The sequence below is a fragment of the Mus musculus genome, chromosome 1 (genome assembly GCF_000001635.26).
Source record: "Mus musculus strain C57BL/6J chromosome 1, GRCm38.p6 C57BL/6J".
In the NCBI taxonomy this organism is placed as follows: domain Eukaryota; kingdom Metazoa; phylum Chordata; class Mammalia; order Rodentia; family Muridae; genus Mus; species Mus musculus.
The window spans coordinates 155,923,387-155,947,473 of NC_000067.6; the positions used below are offsets into that span (position 1 = coordinate 155,923,387).

Genomic DNA, 24,087 nt, shown 5'->3' on the forward strand with positions numbered 1-24,087 from the left:
ATATGAAAAATCACTCCCAAGCTTGAAACCATTATGTGAGCACAAGAAGCTTTTGCATGACCTCTGTATCTCCCTACTTATAGGTCTATAGAATAAATATGGGACTAGAGAGGTTGCTTAGTGGGTAATGTGCTTGCTGCCCAACCAAGAAAGTTGGGATCCCCTAACCCCACACAAGACCAAGCATAGTAGCACGTATCTGCAATCCCAGCTCTTAAACAGTGAGATGGAAGAAAAGAATCTCAGAAGCTCATGGGCCAGTGAGCTTCTTGTATGCACAGTCTGTCTCAAGGTGGAAGAAGAACTAAACCCACCACAGTTGTACACTGACTTCCACAGACATACACACATGCTCACGGAGTGATTTAACAGAGTGGAACTATATACATCAGCAGGTATATCAAGCACTGAGTGCCAAAAGGTCCAACTACCATGCTAAGTACCATGGAGCACACATCACTTCCACTAAACACCCATGCTCTTCAGATCACCCTATCAACTCCAGTCTGCTTTACAGGGAAGGACACTTGAGGACTATGTTTGATGATGCTTAGAAATGTACATGATATATTACCAAGTTGGGTTTTTTAAAGCAGTTGCAGAGCAGTATCATTTGTATTTCTTTTTAAAATAAAGATATGGCTTCATGTATATATTTGAAAAAGTCATCAAAAACAATGATAGCAGCTGCCTCTGAACAAATGGATTATGGATGACTTATACTTCTTTTAAATTTTGTATTTTATTTATTTGTGTGTGGGAGAGCCAACTGCACACTTAGAAGAGTGCCACTGCTCACACAGAGAGAGAGGTCACGGGATGACGATGTGTCCTCCCCTTCACGTTTGCATGGGCTCCAGGCTCAGGCTCAGGCATCAGGATTGAGCAGCCATTGCTTTTCCCTACTGAGCCATCTCCAGAGTGTGCTGGCCCTGATTTATAGAGTTCTTGAATGAGCATCTGTAATTCTTAAATTTTTAATTATGTATTTTGTCTGTATTGAAAAATTTATACTAAAAAGTTTGATGTTATATAGCAAAAGATATTTCACAAATGTAAAAGCTAATTACATTATCATAAATAAATTCATCTCCTAACTGAAGAACCAAACTATAACTTTAGGTCACTAGCACACAACTATGAAGAAGAGAGAAGCCATCAGGTGGGACTCCACTCACAGTCCATCTTGTCTTTCTTCCCCTTCTTCCCTTTAGAAGCTGAGGAGGAGCGAGTGGACCCAGCAGAGCGAGCTCCCGAGGAGTGCTGGGAGGTAGCATCCACAGAGGCAAGGTCACAGGCAAACTGTCTGCTCAGATGCTCCTCCTGAACGCCCAAGCTGCTACCATCAACTCTGCCAAGGAGAAAGAAATACGAGTTAACAAAAAATAAAAATTAAAAATTAAAAGAAAATCACAAATTCTGTTTCAAAGGAGCTCAGAGTACCTAGATCAGATGGCAAAGCAAAGCTTACTCTTGAGTAAAAAACAAACAAAAACAAAACAAACTTACAACAAAAGGTACTCAAACTAACTAGTGGCAGGAATGTCCCACAACTACTGTAAATTTATCCATTTTAATAGATTCTCTATGGCTCAGTTTATTACTCAGATGAGTTGTTTACTGGAGTAAAACCAAATAAAATGTCTCAGGCCTGGAGTCGGAGCTCAGTTGGCAGGCTCTGCCTGGCACGCATGAGCCCTGCGTTTGGTCTATAGAACACCATAAACTGGGAAGAGGGTCCGAAGTTCAAAGCTAACCTTTGCTACACAAGCCCTGGGGGGGGGGGGGGGGGAAGAGATGGAAAAAAAAACAAATGCTTCAGACATTTATGAGAAAAAATACAATGTTGACGATGGGAAACTGTGGCCTCAGTTTCTACTCGAGCTTATACTTTCATTCAGCATAATTATTTTTCCTCTGATAATCTTATACAGAAGAATAATTTTAATATATTCTACTTTCACCTAATAGTAAAATGTATTAAATAATATTGGTTGATGACATTAATTAAATCCTTAAAAAGACCTTAATTTAAAAATCTAATCTTTTCTTTAGGCTCAAAATTGAAACTATATTTTTCCTACTATACTTTTATGAATATTCATACTATTCCAGCTAGTAGAAAATTAGCAGAACTAATGTCTATAAGGTTATTTAATAATTTCATAGGGGTATAAAAAATACTGAATATGGAGAATGATAAATTTACATGGTAATAAAATTTAGGGGAGAAACTCTAGAAAAGTCAAATTTGTTTTGTGATTTTGTACAATTTAACTTCTGTTCTTCAATTTCCTGTCTAAACCTGGTATTCTAAGAATACTCCTTCCCAAATCAGGCTACTATAAAAGTGAGTTATACAGGCAAAGCCCATCCTTTCAGTGCCTTGCATATTAAGGGCTCAATATAATCATCAGTTGTTATAATCAATTATTTCAAAGCTTAGAAGTTTACTGTATACCAAAATCAAGACGTTTTCTTGATTTAAAAAAAAAAGTATTTTTAGGATCATAAAGTTAAATGTCTACCTGATTTTCCTCAATCTACCACAAAAAACAACTTTTTTATATTTCTTATATTAAGACCATTTCCCAATGCTATCCTCTGTTGGGAACTCACAGACTGACTTATAATCTGTATTCTCTTTCTTATGTACCAAGTCCTGCTATAAGTATTCTATGTTCCACTCACCAGGTGTGGCAGCACACGCAGGCAATCCCAGAACACTTGAGAATTGGAGGCAGGAGGATCAAGAGTTTAAGGTCATCCTTGGCTACATGAGACCATATCTCAAAAAAACAGAGAACATTTACTGACTGTTCATTTCTAACAACTCTGGGAGGTAAGCAGGTGACGATTTTCACCAAACAATGAACTCAACTGAACTATCAAGTCAGCTCAGGCAGTCTGCGCCCAGAGCCCATGACTGGCCCGTTACACAGCCTTTATATGTATCAACAATTAAGATGTGGCTTATATCCTGACCGGAGCCCTTATCTGTATCCAGATTTGCTATCAAATTCTTACTGGGATTCAAGAGTTGACTTCCTTTCTGTCAGTGTCCCACTTCCTGGAGAGGAGACAAAATCATCTTCATAGGAAACGCTGCTGAGTGGGGTTGCGGTGGCATTCAAAGGCCGTGATACCAATGTTCCCCTGTCTTCAAACCCTATTAAAAAAATAATAATTGAGGTATGGTTAATACAAAATAAAATTTAAACTATAAGCAAAGCATTCTATAACATCATGTTACTAACATAAACAAGGGATTCTTTCATTTGCTTTTATAGTTTTTTTTTTTTTCAAGACAAGGTTTCTCTGTGTAGCCCTGGCTGTCCTGGAACTTGCTTTGTAGACCAGGCTGGCCTCAAACTCTGAAATCCTCCTGCCTCTGCCTCCCAAGTGCTGAGATTAAAGGCGTGCGCCACTATGTTTGGCTGTCTTCACTTCTTTAGGAAAAATATGAAAATAAATAATGTATCCATTACTAGCTTCAACAACAACCAATTAAAAACCAAGCTACTTTCAGTGAAACAACCTATTCCTCTCTTCTTCTGTGGTCCTACAGAGTATTTTGAAGCAAATACATATATTTCATCTCCAAATATTTCAATATAGGTATAAAATTTTAATGAAGATCTAATACAAGAATTTAATAGTGAAACCAATTTTCTTATTAAATTGGTCAAGACGGAGTGATGGATCAGCAGTTAAGACCTGTGGCCCTCATCCAGAGGAATGCCCTACAGGGCACTCACAATCTCTCTAACTCCAGGCCAAGAGGACTCAACACCCTCTTCTGGCCTCTGCTAGCACCAGGCACACATAAGACAAATAAATGTACAGGCAAACCACCCATACGCAGAAATAAGATAATAGTAAAATAATAAAATAGTGATTTAAGCACTTTGCTTTCAACAGAAGAAACTGAAAGAGCATTAAAATCAAAAGCAGCCTAAAATGACAACTGTCCCTGTTTGCTTTCTGTTGCTGTGATAAATATCATAGCCAAAGACAGCTTGGAGAGGAAAACACTTCTTTTTCTTACACTTCCAGGTCCCAATCCACAACTGAGAGTAATGAGGGACCAGCTCAAGAAGGAGCAGAGGCGAGACCCACAGAGGAAGCCTCTTCCTGCTGGCCCCGCTGCTCAGGCTCAAGTTCAGCTGGGTTTAACTTTGTTTAATACAGCCTAGGCCTACCTACATAGGGGTGGTACCTCCTACAGTAGGCTTTCATGTCAACCAGTAAAACAAGACGATGCCCCACAGACACGCCCACAGGCCAGGGTGGACTAGGTAAATCCTCAAGAGGGGTCCCCTCATCTCAAAGGACTCTAGTTTATGTCAACCACTGATATAAATAAAGTAACTAAACAAAAGAGAGCAATAACACACAATTATCACAATATCTTTAAGTGCATACATGTAAATTTTAAGAAAATGAAATGTAATACCAAATTGAATGTAATAACAGATGAAACCAACTCATTTGTCAAATAATTTGCTCCATTTATAGAGTGAAAATCTACAACCTAGGAATTCTAAAGTTATATTATTATACGTTTGGTAGAATTCACCTCTAATAAAGAGAAACAGCGCTAAACCTGGCGGGATAAACTTCATCCTAGAAAAGGAAAGCTGGGTGGATTTAAAAAAGAAAAAAACCAACAATAAAAAGAAAATTATGAAATAATTATCTAAATATAGTATAGGCTTTTTCTCACCTTTTCCATATAACTGATATGACTTAGTAAAAATATTAATGACGCTGTGTGGACTTCCCTTTGCCAGTTCTTCCCATGGTCCTTTGCTTTGTGTACCACCTATGTGCCCAAAAAGTGGCAAGAATTTCTCAGCTTCTTTCTGAAACTCTTTGATGGGTTCATAAGAGTTTCTCTCCCCAGCACAGAATTCTTTTTCCTTTAAAATTTCCGCTACCTTCAAAAGGGGCCGTGCATCCCGGCGTTCTTCTTCCTCAGAGAGACTCCCTTCACTAAGAAGAGGCCCTTCACTGACTGAGTCTATGCTGGAACAAAGAGACCTTTTGGCTCTTTCTTGAGAACAGGCTTGTATGTCAGAGCTGGAAGAATCTGTCTGCCTCCTGCACAACTGTGCCAGCAGCCCTCCTGGCTTAGGACTAGGGGATTTCATTCGTAAGCTTGATATGGCACTCTGGGGTCTGATCATCTCAGGAAGTTTTTTATATTCACTAAGGCTGCCTACACCAGGAAGCTCATCGTCAAAAGCTGCATGAGACACACAGGTTCCCAGCATCTTCTGAATCCGGGCAGAGAAAGCATCTTCAATGTCCTCTTTCACAGGTGGACTGATAGCTTTAGTCCAAGGTCCATTCTCTTGAGGTGCTAGCTTCACATCACACTCGGTGTTCCACACTGACCCATAGTTAATGCTGGCCCCAGCTAGTTTCTTAGCCTCACTCTCAATCCTACTGGACAGAGAGGCCGCTGTTGCTTTCAGGGCTTCAATACGATCCAGTTTAGTCTTATATTGGCTGGTACTAGGTTTCAACAAGGCATCTGGATGAGGAGCTTGTGAGGTCAGATATGGTTGAGGTGTGAAAGTTAACGGTCCTGAAGCCGTATTATGACTCTTCTTGGCTGGTAAAACAGATTCATAGTCCTTGTGCAAAATTCCTACATGCTCAAGATGCAGGAGATGGGAGAGTAAATTCTCAGTCGTTCCAGCGAGGGGCTGGGCTTGAGAACTGTGAACTCGAGGGCTCAGTCTGTCAGGCTGCATCCATGTAGGCTCCATCAAGTCTCTTCTGATAACAGAAAGCACGGTGTTAGCTAATACAGTAATCCACATACTATTTTTCTTTTGTTGCAGTGTTAGTAATTGATTCCAGAGCTTTGCCCCTGCCAGACAAGCATTCTCTCATAGACCCATCTCCCCAGTCCAAACCATCACTTAAAGGGAGTAAAGGAGTTCTCGGATTATACGAATAATATACACACATTGTCAAAAAAAGCAAAAGGGTTGAGAGTGAGAGATTACTCAGAGAAAAACAATAAAAAAGCCATTGTTATTTTTGGTAGTTTGTTTACAATTATACCTTTGCTAACATTTATCTATGTGTAAGTTGTGGTTTTGTGGTGATATTTGCACAAAAATGGTATTTCACCATTTGTACTGTTTTGCAAACTTTCTTCAAATAAGAGGCCTTATTTTTTCAATTGGCCATTTAAAACTCTCCAGATAAGTTTCCTTAGAACAATACCTCTATTCAATCCTTTAAAAATAATATTACTTAAAAGAGAAACACTTAAGATAATATAGTAATCTGAATGAAAATAGGCCCCATAGTCTCCTAGGGAGTTGTGCTATTAGGAGGTGTGGCCTTGTCAGAGGAAGTGTGTCACTGTGGTTAAGCTTGAGGTCTCAGATGCTAAAGGCAGGCCCACTGTCACTCTCTCTTGCTGCTGCCTGCCAATCTAGATGTAGACCTCTCAGTTCCCTCTCCAGCACCATGTCTGTCTGTGTGCCGCCATGCTTTACACCATGATGATGATGGACTGAACCTCTGACCCTGTGAGCCAGCTCCAGTTAAATGCTGTCCTTCATGAGGGTGGCCATGAGTCTCTGCACAGCAACAGGAATCCTAAGATAGACTGCTAAATATTGGAGGCCACTAAATGGCTCCACAGGAAAAGGCATCTGACGTTCAAGCCTGGAAAACTCAAATAAAGATGGAAGGAACTGAATACACAACATGTGTGTTCTGTTACATGTGTTCCACACACACAATACATAGTACTTCATTAAAATGTACAGATTTGCTTCACTTTGTTGCTGTTGGTTTTTTGTTTGATTGGGTTTTTATTTGTTTTGGTTGATTGGTTTTTCTGAACTTGTTCTATAGACCAGGCTGGTCTTGAACTCAAAGATGCACTATCTCCTGAGTGCTGGGATTAAAGGAGTGTGTCACCACCTCCTGGCTAAAATGTAGAGGTTTGAACTAAAAAAAGAAAAAAAAAATCTAAAATTTTAAAAAGGGAAAAAGGGAAGAAAAGAAAAGAAGTGGAGGAACCAATGCAAAGTAATAACAAAGCTGTGCTTGGTTTGTTCTCTAACACTCAGAATCAGAGAGCAGGGCAAAACAGCAGGATCCCAGCACAGCGGGCTAGCGATGATTACATGGACAGTAGTATTTAGACAAAAGTATTCATAAGAAAATGAGCATAATAAAGATTTAAAATTATAAATAAAAATATGATTTATATTTAAAATATATTTAGGACCACATTAAATAAATCGAACATTTCTCTTATTAGCAGTAAGTGCATAAACTGGTTGAAAGTACTGGCTTTTAAAGTCACTCACCTACGTTCAAACCCACTTCCAAAAGTAATGTGTTGACTTTGAGAAAGTTTAATTAAAGTCTAGACTTCCGTTATCTCCGCTGTGGAACCATAATAATAAGAGCACTTAGGTCGATTGATGTGCCTCTGTGGTAAATCACTTGCCTAAAAGGCACAAGGCACTGGGCTTCATGCTAGTGCTACAAAGCAAATCAAACCAAAGGAACGCCCAAGCAATGTGTTTTTCTAGACTTTACTTTCTTCTGACCTCTGTGGGTACAAGGCACATACATGGTGTATGTACATACAGCAGGCAAAACATTCATAAACATAAAATAAATAAATGTAGAAAACAACATAAATGTTATCAGTGTTATTGTCCTTTGGGGTGAAAAAGAACCATGTGTATTAACTTCACATTGGAAAGAGATTTGACTTATATGTGTACACTCTCAAAGAGTTTCAAGTCCTTTTTCTTCTCCCAATGGTTATCATTACAAAGTGTAATTTAGAACTGTCTATATCTTTCACTGTGACTTACCCATCCAAAAACTTTATGTTAGGCTCAGAGGGAGCAAGAGTGCGGTAGAAAGTTAGGTTAGGGCTGCGACTCCACCTGCATAAGGAATTGACCCTGAGTCTGGATTAAAGGACAGGAAAAACCAACGTGGGGCACAGCGAATACACCTGGACGCCATGTTCAGGTATTAGTTGAAGATATTCACCAAATGTAAAATGTCTTCTCATTAAAAGAAAGAACCTTGGTCATCTTTCATTCTCTCTTTTTATTTTTTTACCTTGCAAGAGGTTGTGGAGGCTCTGACAGGGACAGGTCACTACTGGAAGACGCACTTGGGGGACGCTCCTGTATTTTGTTTTCTTTATCAGATTCTCCAGATGGCTGATACCCAGGTCTGGCCTAAGAGAAAAGAGTGTCAAATTTATCTGATTCTGGTCACAACAATGCTGTCAAGTAGCACATAAGAAACTTATCAAGTCCCTTTAACTTAAAAAGGTCAAAAAAGAAAGGCATTTTCTCCCTCAAATAAAATCACTTTATATTTAGTTTGCCTTTAAAATAACCATTACATGAGTGTTTACTTATATCAGGTGTGGGTTTGATCCTGGCATGACAGAAAACCAAATAAAAACAACCACTGCAATTAACAGCAAAATCTTATCTAAAATCTAACAAGGACATTGCAATCGTTGGTAATAGATGCTAACAGAATTTAGAATCATCTGGGACATGGTCCTCTAGGCATCTTGACTGTGTTAAATGAGGTGGGAAGACCTGTCCACTGTGGGTGGCACCATTCCCTGGGTAGAATCCTGGACAACTTAAATCAAGAAAAGTCAGCTTAGCATGTGTCCATGAGTGTTTGCTTTCTGGTTATGAAGGTGATGTGGCCAGCTGCTTCAAGCTCCTGCCACCCTGATTTCCCTCTATGATAAACTATTCCCTTAAAGTAAAAGCCAGAAAAAGACTTTCTCTCTTACATTGCTTTTGTCAGTGTATTTTATCACAGGAACAGACAAAAAATAAACAGACATTAATATTAGCAACATGATTAAGATAAAAAGTATCCTTTATAAACCTCAGGTTTTTCCATCTTATAAGTAAAAAGAATATAAATAACCTTTCTGAGGCTGGACTTACTGATGTTTAAACCTGTAAGTAAAGCTTTTAAAGCAGTTGTAATACCTGAGACACACTCAATTATCAGTGTTAAAAACTTTAGCACAAGAGTATGGCCTCACTTCAATACTAAACCCAAAATTAAATACTTCATTAACGTAATTTGGTGGTGCACCAGTACAATGAAAACAAAGCAGAAATACAGCAGGACAGAAGAGGTCAGTGGTGACCAATATTGTAAGCTCTTCAGCTTTAACTTTCTTACGTCTCCTCGTTTCTCTTTGCATGCAATACATTTTATGAAGGTCTTGGTTGTTGTTTGTAACGATCTGAGCATGCCTAAGTGATAGGTAGGATCATTTCTGAACCGTTCTGGACAGGAAGCAAGCTTTTCCTCACCATAAACTACCCCACTTTGTGTTCCCATAACTACTAGTACCTGTATGTCCTGTGTAACATGCTGACGGGCTGGTTCTTCAAGCAAAGTCTTTTCTAGTAGCAATTTGGAGTAAGTTTCCTGAAGCCGTCTAGAGACCAATGGGTCAGAAGGAGGCACAGTTTTTGCTTTAGAGAAGGCTTCCCTCTGTCTCCGGTAGAGCTCCTGTAATCGTTTGTTCTTCTGCTCCGTAGCCTCCTTCTGAGCCTTCTTCTCTTCGTGTTGCCTCCTCCTCCTCTCCTCCTGCTGTCTAACAATGTACTGTCGTACCTCATCTGTGTCATAGTGGCGCTTCTTGGAAATCACAGGCGGATCCTCGTTCGCTGTTATTTTGTCTGGCTTTCTTTTCACGGGGCTGTGACTCCGAGGTACTTGTTCAGGGGCCGATGACTTCTGATTCTGTCCCTCTCCAGCCTCTTGCCTCACAGCTTGAGCTGAAGAATCTAGCTGTAAGTCATCAAGAATCCCACGAATTTCAACTGGCAAAAAATCCTTGTTTAAGGCAGCGCTTTCCTCCTGCTTATTGTCTGGAAGGGACAGAGCTGATTTCACTATATTAGTTTCAGACCAAGCTCTACTACTTCTTGAACGTGCTGAGCTTCGTGGAAGCTGTTTATGTGAAACATCCAATTTGGGGTCCGATTCTGCTCTTCCAATATGGCCCCCTGCAACACACAGACTGTCAGTTATATTAAAACTCCAGATTCATTCCTAAGATTTACTGCACGAATATGAAAATTAAGGAATTTTTCTTTATTTTAAACATGAATTCAAATATCCTATAACAGTCCAAAGAATGTTGTAAAGGAAAATTCCCTTTTATATCAGGAAGAGCTTCATATGAACTATACGCTTTTAGTATTTCTGCAAAAAACCCAAATATTATAACTGATAGGAATATGAGTAATGTTACCATTTATTTTACACATGCATACTTTTCCCGCTTCAAAATTTTTTCTTCAAAAAAATAAACGTAATCACAACACTCGGGAGACAAAGACAGGAGGATTAGAAGTTCATAAATTTCCTTGGCTACACAGTAAGTTTGAGCCAGCGTGGGCTCTGTAAAACTGCCCTCAAGCTACCACAAAATCTAACTGGGAAATCTCCTTAGAAATCTTTAGGGAAGGAATAATTTTAAGTGCTTTGAAAAAGATCAAACTTGGTTCTGGGGAGAAGGCTCAGTGGCTAAGAGAAACATCTGCTCTTCCAGAAGACTGGAGTTTGAGTCTCAGCACACACATGGCAGCTCCCAACTGTCTATAACTACAGTTTCAGGTGATCTGACATTCATTTCTGAGGTAAGGCACACATGGGGTGTACAGACACATAGGCAGGCCAAACACTCATAAAAGTAAAAGAATGAAGTTTTTAAAAAGAAAAATCAAGCTGTACCAAACACAACAATAAAGGCACTGGAAATACTGAATGTTTTTCTCTAAAACGTCCATGCACTACTGACTCATTCTGCACTTGAAGGGCACCACATTTAGACGAGTTTACCAGAGAACTTCTGAAAGTTTAGATTCCTACTGATATAAAAAGATTAAAACCGACCTCCTACATATCACATCTTACTAATATCTGAACTAACCAGGACCCCCAGAGCTGTGTCTCTAGTTGCATATGTAGCAGAGGATGGCCTAGTTGGCCATCAATGGCCTTGGTCTTGTGAAGATCATATGCTCCAGTACAGGGGAATGCCAGGGCCAGGAAGTGGGAGTGGGTGGGTTGGGGAGCAGGGCAGGGGGAGGGTATAGGGGGCTTTGGGATAGCATTTGAAATGTAAATGAAGAAAATATCCAATTAAAAAAAGAAAAAAAGAAAAAAAGAAAAAAAAAGACTATTTGGTATTTTACCCATTTTTAAGAAAAAAAGAAAAATCCTCAGTGAGAAGCATAAGAAATACATAATGCTTCCTTAGATTAGGATAAATATATTCTTTCAAGTAGGCAGGACTTGTGGCCTATGGTCTGGTGTCCTAGATATTAAAGAACCACCTACTTCCTAGAAAACACTACCTGCTGGCTAAGAGCTGAGCCTCCACGGCTCTTTAATGAATGTCAGAACACAATCAACACATTATGTATGCAAACAACCATTTTATCATCTACTATTTGCTGACAAGGCTTAATTTTAGACTGAGACTAGGCATGAGTTTACTTGCAAGATGAAGAAAAAGAAATACAACGTTCATATTGACTGCAATATATTAGATCACAGTTGATTACATTTCTTGCTTAATGGACTCCTGGAACTAAATTAACTAGGGGAAAATTTCACTGCTGAAAAAGAAAACTGGCTGTGGAGATTTTATATTTCATTTCTCAAAGTTAGTGATTATGGAAAACATAACTAGTTATTTTTTTCCTTTTCGTGTGTGTGTGTGTGTGTGTGTGTGTGTGTGTGTGTGTGTGTGTGTGTATGTGTGTGTGTGTGTTGTATATCTTGTATGTGTGGGCATATATGTATGTGGAGATGCCTACATTGGGAGGGAGGTATGTGAATGTGAAAGCCATGGGGGTGATGTCAGAAATGATGTCTCTTCTGCCTCATTCACTGAGGTGGGGTCTCTCAGTCACAGAGACCCACACTCAGAGCTCACTTACACAGCTAGTCCTGCTAGGCAGCTTCCTCAAGGAAGTCCCATCGAGGTAGGAATTACAGGTAGGCACTGGGGGTCTGAACTCTGGTCCTCATGCTTACATTACTTTATCCACTGAAACCCTCCTGAAATACCCTCACACCTATTTTACATAGCATCAATGTACTTAAATAAGAAAGAAAGAATTTGAAGGTCAAATTTAAGAGAGTCCTGGATCGTAAAACAAATTTAGCTATGACTGACTACACCTCTGAGGAAAATAACTTTTCTCTAGACCTATCCAAGTTCAATAGAACATTTCTGCTATTTTGAGCTACAGTAAGAATTTGAAAGAATCTTAAGTATTCTCCAGCACATTTGCACCATCTAAGTATGTAAACAGGCAACCTTGGTTTTTGAAGCAATTTTAATTATACCCTCTCACCAAATTTAGCCACTCTTTCTCTTCCACTTCTGTCATTCGATGTGGGTCTTCGCTCTTTTTGCTCCATCTTGGGTGCAGGTCCCAGAATCTTCTTTACTAATTTTTGTCCATCTCGCCAAGAAGATGTACTTATCAAACGACTGCTACCTAAAATATATATTGCACTGAATTTAAAACCTTAATTTTATCTCTAAGAAGTATATTTACTCAGTAATATAAATTCTATAATTAATTTTACATTTATCTTCTGCTAAGCTGAAAAGGTCTGTCATTAAAAGTATATTTTTAGGAGCCAGAAAGATCAATGGTTCAGCACTCAAGAGCACTGGCTGCTCTTCCAGAGGACCTGGGTTTGATTTCCAGCGCCCTCATGGAGGCTTACAACCATCTTCAACTCTAGTCCCACGAGGTCCAATACCCTCTTTGTCCTCTGTGAACACTAATGTGCACTAATGTGTACTCAGGCACACATGTAGACATAATACCTATACACATAAATAAAATTTAAAATTTTTATTTTTAACTAACTAAGCCATCAAATTTGGTTAACAGTTTGTTCAAATCTTTTTTTTTTTTAATTCCATTCATTTTTGGGGGTGGGGAGAGTGTGCCACAGCACACGTGGGCGGTCAGAGAACAACGTGGGACAGCCAGCCCAGTTCTCTCCTACCACAATGATTCTTGAAATTTCAAGTTACTAGTTAAGGCTTGTTTGCTAAACAAATATAGGGATAAAATCTTAATCTCAGTACTCAGGAAGCAGAGGCAGGAGAGCCTCTGTGAGTTCAAACTTGGTCTACATAGCAAGTTCCCAGTTAATGAGAGCTAAAAAAGTAAGACCCTTCCTCAATAAACAAATAACTTAAAAAATTTTTAAATGATAAAAATTATATATGTACAAGAATTTTTAGGTATACAATGACTAAAATTATACTAATATGACTTTAAAATTACTGTATAGACACAATAAATAAATATAAAAATTTTCAAATACTATTCGGAAATACTCAAACTAATACTAATACTTTTTGTTCGTGTCAAAATGAATAGTTTTGTTTTCCCATATTTTTCAAGGTTTCTAGCATACTCTCTTAATTTTATATGAAAGACATTCTATTAAGAGTTCCTTTTAATCCGGGCAGTGGTAGCACATGCCTTTAATCCCAGAACTTGGGAGGCAGAGGCAGGTGGATTTCTGAGTTCAAGGCCAGCCTGGTCTACAGAGTGAGTTCCAGGACAGCCAAGCCTACACAGAGAAACCCTGTCTCAAAAAACAAAACAAAAGTTCCTATTAAAGAAGCTAAAATTTAATAGACTAAATAGAAAATGGGTCTAATAAATATGCTAATTGCAACTATATTATAAATGTGTTCTGCCAAAGTGTATGTATGCATGTATGTACACATGCATACATATTGCGTGTGTGTGCGTGTGTGTGTGCACAAGTGTGTTTTCTGTGTTTTTCAGGTTTTCTTGGCATATGCCAGGCCAGTTGGTCCAGGAGCTACCAAGTCCTGTGCCCACCAGGCACCCCATAGGAGCACTGGGACTGCAGGTACTGATGCTCCAAGTCCTGTGCCCACCTGGTACCCCATAGGAGCACTGGGACTGCAGGGACTGATGCTGTATGTGTGGCTTCTATGCGGGGTCTAGGAATTCAAATTCAGGTCCCACCCTTGCACAGCAAGTGCTTTTACCCTCTGAGTCAGCCCCTGTTTACTTTAGAAATGTCTTTGCACTTTGTTATTAGCCATAAACAATGGGTCTAATGTACTAGAAGGCTCTAAGCTTATTGCTCAATATATAATAAACTTTGTTGTCATAAATGGCAGAACAAAGGTCCTTATACGTAACCTTAATTCTCAGACTCAAATCTAAACCAACATGAAGTGGTGGGTAGTCATTTGTAAATGTTGGTTTTTGAAGGAGGGGCTAGAGAGATGGCTCAGCACTTAGAGAGCACTGGCTGCTCTTCCAGCAGACCCAAGGCTTGATCCCCTGCACTCAGAGCAGCTCCCAACTGTCTGTAACTCCAATTTAAAGGCATCTGATGCCCTCTTCTGGTTTCTGAGAGCACCAGACATTGCATGTGATATATACACATAAATGTAGGCAAAATATCCAGATACATAAAATTAAAAACTAAATAAAAAAACCTGAATGGCCTTCTGAAATAGCCGCATAAAATAATTTGAAGAAGATGATCTCACTAGAACATTACTAGTATAGTCCCAGCACCGTTACTGCTACTTAGTCCAGGTTAATGGCAAAGCACACAAAGCTGAAGCAGACGATCTGACTGGGTAGACACAGCCTTTGTCCTTCACTCTAAAGGAGGCCTCTCATAGGATTATACAACATCATTCTTTCTTTTTATTTACTCTTCTCTAAATGTAATAGAATAAATTGTATTTCTGGTTTTTGCGGGGAGCGATAGGGGCTAGTTTTTTTTTTGTTTGTTTGTTTTGTTTTTTTATTCTTCTTGAGTTTCATGTGTTTAGCAAATTATATCTTATATCTAGGGTATCCTAGGTTTGGGGCTAATATCCACTTATCAGTGAGTACATATTGTGTGAGTTTCTTTGTGAATGTGTTACCTCACTCAGGATGATGCCCTCCAGGTCCATCCATTTGGCTAGGAATTTCATAAATTCATTCTTTTTAATAGCTGAGTAGTACTCCATTGTGTAGATGTACCACATTTTCTGTATCCATTCCTCTGTTGAGGGGCATCTAGGTTCTTTCCAGCTTCTGGCTATTATAAATAAGGCTGCTATGAACATAGTGGAGCATGTGTCCTTCTTACCAGTTGGGGCATCTTCTGGATATATGCCCAGGAGAGGTATTGCTGGATCCTCCGGTAGTACTATGTCCAGTTTTCTGAGGAACCGCCAGACTGATTTCCAGAGTGGTTGTACAAGCCTGCACTCCCACCAACAATGGAAGAGTGTTCCTCTTTCTCCACATCCACGCCAGCATCTGCTGTCACCTGAATTTTTGATCTTAGCCATTCTGACTGGTGTGAGGTGGAATCTCAGGGTTGTTTTGATTTGCATTTCGATAGGGGCTAGTTTTGAGACAATGTTTTACCATGTAGTCTCAGCTGTCCTGGAACTTGCTCTGTAGACCAGGCTGGTCTTAAACTGAGAGATCCACTTGCCTCTATCATTGAGTACTGAGATTAAAGGTGTGTGCCACCACCAACTATATAAAATACTTTTTTATACTTAATTTAATTACCATTAAGATAACTATAGTCTTGCAAAAACAAGTTTTACTTGTACAGAACTAGTATCACTCTATTACTGCATCTGAAATTAATCACAAAATGTCTATCATTCTAGTGACATGCACCAGAAGGACAAGGGCGTGGCTAGAACACAGCAGCTCATCATTCTTGATGTTTCCCAGAGACCATGTGGTCTCTTACCATACTGTCACATTGTTTCTTTTCTTTTCTTTTTTAAGATTTATTTATTTTATGTATGTGAGTACACTGTCACTCTCTTCAGACACACCAGAAGAGGGCATCAGATTCCATTATAGATGGTTGTGAGTTATCATGTGGTTGCTGGGAATTGAACTTAGGACCTCTGGAAGAGCGGTCAGTGCTCTTAACCACTGAGCCATCTCTCCAGTCCCTGTCACACTGTTTCTAACTGTACCTCTCAGGAACTTTTTGTCTTGCTAACCACTGTACTGACACACATATAGCCACTGCTGACAAACATCTGGATAATGAGCAAATGTATCGATTCAGAGTCTCCTGAAACTCAAGGTGACAAGCTCTCAAACTGTCTCTAGTCTTTCATGGCCAAAAGCTATTTGCTGAATATGACCCTTGAGGATAGCTAGGAATTGGAACTCATGTCATGTATGAAGTACTATCCTGAAGCATTTTTCTAGTATTCATGCTTTTAGCTCTCACAACAATCCTGTGAGACAAACACTCTGATTTGTCTTTTTACATAATGAAACTGAATCATACTAAATTGACACATTGTCAAAGAAATAGTTAGCTACAATAGAAAGTCAAGCAATATGGATCAAGGTTGACATGTTAGTCACTATGGAAGCAGAAATCTCGTTTTCCTAGTTTGATCTATTCTGTGTTTAGCTTAACCATTACTGGCAAGAAGACTGACATTCTGATGTTTCTTAAAGGCAATCATGACCTTACAGAAAATTATTACTCATAGAAAAAAATCACTATTTTAATTTGGTGTGTTCCGATTAAAAATACTAGAAAAAAACTTTTTGAGGTGGCACATTAACTAACTTGAACATACAATGAATCTGATATTAATCTTTATTATAAACTAGATATGATTTATAATCACCATGGAAACACACCTCTGACATTATGCTCTGAGGGTGTTTGCAGAATGGTGTAGCAGAGGAAGAGAAACGTATCCTAAATGTGGATGTCACTATCCTAGGAGGTGAGGGTCGCAGACTGAGTGAGAAGGAGAAAGTGAGGTTAGCTGCAGCTTGCTTCTCTCTGTCTCCTGGCTGAGGATAAAATATGGCCATCCACCCCTGCTCCTGCCACTGCCTTTCAGACCACTGTTACCTGTAACCCAAAACTGTGAGCCACAAAAGCCTTGCTTCCTTTAGCAGTCTTTGTCAGGAAAGTTTTCACAAGAATACTAATACAATGAACAATGTGTTATAGATGTATACACATAAGAAACATTTCAAATTATATTTTATAAATATGGACAGTTAATGCTGTCAACTATACCTTAACAAAATACATGTATATAGTAATAATGACATGTATAATAGACTGAATTTTCATACATTCCTAAGAATGAGAACATCTGGTAACATATTTATATGCATACAGATTCCACTTCTATAAAATCCAACTTTAAACTGAACAAAATACTGAAAACCAACCTGTTTTGCATTCTGGATTTGATAACTGTGTCACTTTTTGGATTTTTCGTACTGGTTTAACCACTTTCTTCTCTTTACTTTTTTCAACAGGCTTCTCTTTTACAGAGGTATCATCTGAAATGCATAAATATGGACAGCCACCATTAGACTCCCATTTAGCACCTACATTCCTCATGAAGAAACAGGGGTACATCAGTACCCTATTTCTGCAGCTTCGGTTACCCAAGGTCAACTGCAATCTGAAAACATTAGGTGGAAATTTCCAGACATAAACCATTCATGTTATAAATTGTGCATCATGCTGGGTCATGCCTGTCTACAGTGTCCACACCCATAGGCTTCCCACTTATAAGACACCAATAGCCACCTCTTCCACTAGATTCTCTCTTTGGTGATATCATTGAATAAACTCTTTTAAAGGTTCCAGAGCTCAAGAAAAGTGATGCCAGCAGTGAATACCAGAAAGAAGCTGTGCAGTGCACCTGTGAAGTCCATCAAAGTCACACTTGTCAACTTAATGGGAAACCGCATGCTGGGTGTGGTGAGGTGGACAGCCAGCTCATCTTCTCCACCTAGTTTCTAAATTAAGCACTATCACAAGTATGTGTAAGAAGCACAAAATACAAGCAGGATTCCACACACTTCAGTTTCAAGCATCCTTTGGTGGCCTTAGAACTATGAGAGAAAAACTTTCACTCAAGTTATTTCTATGACCCACAAACTATCAATGTCAAGTCCTCCTACAGAAAGGGCTAAAGGTTACCACCACTCCACTGTTAGCTACCAATTCTTTGCTGTTGTTTCAAGGAAACGTGTGAGAAATGCACCTCATTTTTAGGAATGGGAAGAAGCTTTGGCAGCCATGCGTTCAAACCACTGCATGGCTGCATTTCAGATGAGCGTTTTCTTAGATTACCATTTTATTTAAACACTTCAACATAAAAACTTTACAAAATGTAAATATACTAACCATAGACATCCAAAACCTTAATCTAAATGACAGGTATGAATAATGAAATTTAAAATGCACATGAAGGTCTGTGGCATAAGCAGAGTAGAGGAAGTCTGAGTAACAGGCTCTAAGGCAGGAGCGAGCAGTATCTAAGAGTCAGCAAGGACTCTGCTGAGGATGCAGTGAACAAAGAGGAGAACAGTTGGAATCTGGGCTGAGATATAAACGCGATCCAGCTGAGGGGAAGGGTGCTCCGGGCTTTCCTGTCTTACTCAGCAGTAAAATGGGGAGTTTGTAGAACACCAGAGCAAAGGAGTAAGAGAACTTAAACAAGACTCTAACAAGCTTACCCTGGCAGCTGTACTGAGAACAGACTCCCTCAGAGTTAGCAGGGAGGAGACCAGTGAAGAGAAGACTGGAGAATTGAAGCCACAGACCAATGGTGCCCTGATTTATGGAATAGTGACAAAAGTGGTAAAGGTACCACCTTCGGCAACAGCAGATAGAACTGGTACTAGATAGATATAACTTAGACAGCAGAATAGAAAATATGAAAGAAAACAGGTTCAAAGATGACTTAGGTTGTGGGTCGTCCAGACTGACAATGGAGAGCAAGGTTAAGGGATGCGCCACCAGATGAGTAATCTTCATTTCAGACAGTAAGCCTAAGCTATCTATAAAGCATGCATGGGAGATATACAGTGAGCAGGTTGATAAGAGTTTGAATTCAGGGAGGAAATCTCAACTAGAATATTTGCATAAGAACTATTTTAGGTGCTAAGAATACATACGTTTTCCTAGTAGGTCTTTTTGGATAAATAAGCAAGAAGAGAGGAAAGATGACAGGGGAGAGAGGAGAGAAGAAAAGAATAAGAGCAGACAGATTTAAGAGAAAAAAACAATGCTTCTAGAAAGTCAAGTGATGAGTGTCAAGGAAGGGCTGGCACTAGTTCTAACAATATCAACTGTTGCTGGGGAATCAGCAGGACAAATGTAGATGAGGTACTGCAGACGCAAAGTGAGTGTCACTGATGATCCTGACACTAGAAAAACCCCAGACAAACAAACAAACAAACACATGTAAGGGGAGGATACAAACCAGAGACCATTAGCATAAGGAAACACTTTGCAGTTTTGCTCTGAACAGAAGGGGACCACTGGAGAGAGAGCCCAAAGAGGTATTCTAGCATGATGCCTGCTATGACAAATGTGCCTAACAGTGTGTTTGTGGGTGTGACCAGACAGAGGAAAAGCTTGACACAGAGTGTGAGAGCAAGATGGAGTAATCTACTCAGACACACACACACACACACACACACACACACACGAGAGTATAACCATACCCACAGGTAGAGGTTAAGAATACACTTTACCCACCATAAAAAGAGGAAGGCAGAGAGTAACCAAATAACCTTTAAACAGTCCCTGACATAATAGTCCCTACCAGGTCCTGTGAGGTGCAGCTGCTGCCACTTCTTTTTAAGATGAGGAAATCAAGGGTAAAGGGTATGTAACGGCCTCACATATACAGCTAATGAACAGCAGAGCCAGACACGAACTTTTAAGCTGATTCTAAAATATTTGCTCATAATTACTACATGACACTTTCTTTCTACATGAGAAGAGTATCCTGCATAGAATGTTTAATAAAATAAAGAAAATGGAATTTAATGCCACAAAAAAAGGAAAGGAAAGGAAGAAAAGAAAAGAAAAGAAGAAAAAGAGAAAGAAAGAAAGAAAGAAAGAAAGAAAGAAAGAAAGAAAGAAAGAAAGAAAGAAAGAAAGAAAGAAAGAAGGGAGATTAGCAAAATCTTAGCTGTCAGGTTTAGGAATTAAACAGTTGATTTTGAATCTTGATTTTAATTCTTTATTTGCATATTCTGGAAAAATTATTCTTTCAGTTTTCATTTCCTCGACTGTTTAAAAAGCAAACACAGACTAAGCGCCACATCAACCTTGTTTGGCACCTTACAAGCCACGCAGGAGGTGGGAACACTACTGTCCCGCTTGTTCTAGCTCTTCAGGTCTTCCCCAGGTTCCTCTTGGTTATAATTCTCTAACATGCATTCCCCTCCTGTGACGCTCTCATTTCTGCAAAAGCTAACTGTAATTACTGGCCACTTTAAACACATTTGAGGCCTAAGAGATGCAAACCACAACTCTATGCTTCCATAAAATCAGTCTGTCCTGACTTCCCAAGTCCCCAAGCCTTAAAAATAGCCTAGTTTCTGTGGCATGAGCCATGGAGGCTAGTTTTAACCCTGGAGGAGAGCTAAGTGGCCAAGAGGTCTCCTCACTTAAACCATTACTACTCTAGTACACAACACACCTAGGAGGGACAGCATCTCGAGGTTGGAGAGTTTCATGTTAATAGTGTATGTTATGGTGTACACGATAAAATAAGCAAGACACAGAAAGCTCTGCTCTTACCTGTGAACTGAAGTGCTAAGTCTCGGTACAGCTCTCTACTCATGCTTTGAAACTCCGCCTCCTGCCACACTTTTCCATCAGGAGTGCGAATCTTGGTCTCTGACGGGTTGAAACCTGATACACACCAATACAAGATGCTTTCAAAGATTGGTTCTGTTTTTAAGTCAGATATAATTTTTTAAAAATAACATAAAATTCACTATAAAAAATATCACTTTATTTATTTAGTTGGGGATGAGCGGGCATGCCACAGCATGAACATGGAGAGCAGAAGGTAACTTGCAGGAGTTGGCTCTCTCCTTCCACCCTGTGGATCCTGAGGGTCACAGTCTGGTCATCAGGTCAGTGTGCCATCTCAACAACCCGGAAATTCACTCGTAAGATAAAATTAGTTGTCCTAAAATACATTGTTTCATAACTATCACTGTTATCTAATTGCAGAGTATTTCATCACTGAGACAAGGAACTCTGCCCCTGTTATCAGCTGATGCCCATTACACCTGTCTACCACTGGCAACTACTCATCTACTTTCTATCTGCAAGGATCTGCCTAGTCTAGAGATTTCATATAAGTGGAATCTTTCAACATTATGTCATTTATGTTTAGCCTATTGTACTTGGTAATTTTTCAAGGCTCTAACACCTTGTATCAGGGTCAACTGATAGATCTTTGAACGGACATGACATTTTATTTATCCATTCACACAGTCACATAGACTGTTTCTATTTTTTCTATTATTAATAATTCTGGTATAAATATTCTTATACAAGTTTTGTGGAAATGTTTTTAATGGGTATTACATATAAGAATGAACTGCTGGGTCATGGTAACTGTGCGTGTGTAACTGTAAGAACTATAAATTATTTTCTAAAGCATTAGCACCATTTTGTAGTCTCATCAGGACACATGGGTTGTAATTTCTCCATATTCTTGCTGATACTATCGCCTGTCTCTTTCACTAAAGCCACTCTAATGGATCTACAAAGTAGCATCTTATTGTGGTCTGATTTGTGTTTCTGTGATATTAATGTCAAATTTTCTATATTTAATTAACCTATTTTTTAAAAAAGGAATGCATAATTAGCTACTACACAGTATACTGATGAATACCAGTTGGAAAAAAGCAGGCTTCTGTGAGATAAAAGCAACATATATTCAAACACACTGGAAATGGAGACTCAAAAAATTTAAATAATACAAGAATGCCAGCCCCCAGCCCTCCCCCAAGTCTCAACCCCAGCTCTGTGGCAGGAAATCGGCCTCCCTCTCCTCCCTGACCTCATCATGGGGATCTTTTCCCACAACCATCTTTCCCCAACTCATCCCAGTATCCCAGCCTCCAATACCAGGAGGCATTCCCTGTGAACACAGACGCTGAACAGGTTAGGTAAACAGGTAAGCTAACAAGAACTTCATCCGTCCCTCTTCCTCTCCCCTAACTCTGCAGTAGGACCCCTGCTGCAGCCCTCCCTTGCCCCTCGGGCCACATCTCTTGTGGATCCCACAGACCTTCCCCTCCTACCTTCCCTCTCCTGACTTGTTGCTTTATCCCAGCCCACTCCTGCCAGGAAAGCAGGTAGGCTGTCTGTACACTTTCCCCTCCTCCTGTTCTCTAAGATCCAACCCCCTAGTCGCTTTAGCTGATCCTCTGGGGTGACCTATCTTCACTATCTCCCCCATTCCAAGAAGACAAAAGAAGCAGATACTGGTTGAACACTCCTGTGAACCCCTTCAGACCCCTACTCTATCCCTGTTCCCAAGTGTCACCTCCAATAAAATATCCTACTAAGCAACACACTGGCATCACACTCTCCAAAAATCCACAGAGGAAACAGAAACCAAGGAACAAAACCCAACAAAGACAAATCCAGAAATCAGCACCTAGACCTGTAATCATCCCCATCCCAGATGCCTCTAACCTAACATATAAGAACACAATGACAGCCAGGCCAACATGTCTCCACTGGGGTCCAGCTATCCAACCACAGCAGGCCTTGAACAGTCCAACGTAGCTGAAGCACAACAAAAAGATACTAGAGCCACCTGTATGAAGATGGCAGTAGTCCTTAAGGAGAACAGCAATATGTCTCAGAAAGAAATCCAGAAAAACACAAACAAACAACAGATGAAAACAAATAAAAGCCATCGAGATATGAAGAAAACCCAAACTGAGGAAATTCTGAAAATAAAAATGTAGGAATTCAAACAAGGACTACATAGGAAAGCTTCACCAACTAAATATAATAGATGGAAGAGGGAATTCCAGGTGTTAAAGATAAAATAGAATATGACAGAAGAAATGGATACATCTGTCAAAGAAGACGTTAAATCTAAAAAACTTCTGACACAAAATATCCAAGGCTACTATGAAAAGACCAAACCTGAGAATACTAGAAATTGGAGAAGAGAAAGAATCCCAGCTCAAAGGCCCAGAAAACCTTTTCAACATAATCACTGAAGAAACTTCCCCTTACCTTTAGGAGATGCCTATAAAGGCATAAGAAGCATAGAACACCAAATAAATTGGACCAGGAAAAAAAGTCCCACCCTGATATAGCTGTCTCTTGTGAGGCTATGCTGGGGCCTGGCAAACACAGAAGTGGATACTCACAGTCAGCTATTGGATGGAACACAGGGCCCCCAATGGAGGAGCCAGAGAAAGTACCCAAGGAGCTAAAGGGATCTGCAACCCTATAGGTGGAACAACAATATGAACTAACCAGTACCCCAGAGCTCGTGTCTCTAGCTACATATGTAGCAGAAGATGGCCTAGTCGGCCATCACTGGAAAGAGAGGCCCCTTGGTCTTGCAAACTTTATATGCCCCAGTACAGGGGAAAGCCAGGGCCAAAAAGTGGGAGTGGGTGGTTAGGGGAGTGTGGGGGAGGGTATGGGGGACTTTTGGGATAGCATTTGAAATGTAAACGAAGAAAATACCTAATAAAAAAATAAATTAAAAAAAGTCCCTTCAGCACATAAATATCAAAACACTAAACAAACAGAACAACAAGACAAAAGGAAAAAAAAACAAAACTATAAAAATCTGCAAGGAAAAAAGACCAAGTAACATACAAAAGCAGACCTGTTAGAATTACACCTGGCTTCTCAATGGAGACTCTAAAGCTAGAAAGGCCTGGACAGATGTGCTGCAGACTCTAAGGGACCATAGATGCCAGCCAAGACTACTACAACCAGCAAAACTTTCAATCACCGAAGATTAAAAAAAGACAATCTACAATAAAGCCAAACATGCAACAGGAATCAACAAACACTGCACAATGCTATCTCCCAATGTCAATGGTCTCATATCCCCCAATAAAAAGACTAAAAGAATGGTTTCAAAAATAGGGTCAATTCTTCTGCTACATCCAAGAA

The 24,087-nt window shown here is 39.6% G+C and overlaps 1 protein-coding gene across 10 annotated transcripts in view; it reads right to left on the minus strand.

The window, feature by feature from the left end:
* Positions 1 to 24,087, minus strand: part of Cep350 (centrosomal protein 350) — a 128,307-nt gene that overhangs the window by 78,423 nt on the left and 25,797 nt on the right. For all 10 annotated transcript variants that reach the window (XM_006529903.4, NM_001039184.1, XM_006529907.4 and 7 more), the window contains exons 7-14: positions 20,713 to 20,826; positions 17,331 to 17,444; positions 12,429 to 12,575; positions 9,403 to 10,064; positions 8,122 to 8,243; positions 4,727 to 5,787; positions 3,028 to 3,169; positions 1,179 to 1,351 (exon numbers count right to left, since the gene is read on the minus strand). In XM_006529903.4, the coding sequence (XP_006529966.1) occupies positions 1,179 to 1,351; positions 3,028 to 3,169; positions 4,727 to 5,787; positions 8,122 to 8,243; positions 9,403 to 10,064; positions 12,429 to 12,575; positions 17,331 to 17,444; positions 20,713 to 20,826 (2,535 nt within the window). The remainder of the gene's footprint in view (positions 1 to 1,178; positions 1,352 to 3,027; positions 3,170 to 4,726; positions 5,788 to 8,121; positions 8,244 to 9,402; positions 10,065 to 12,428; positions 12,576 to 17,330; positions 17,445 to 20,712; positions 20,827 to 24,087) is intronic.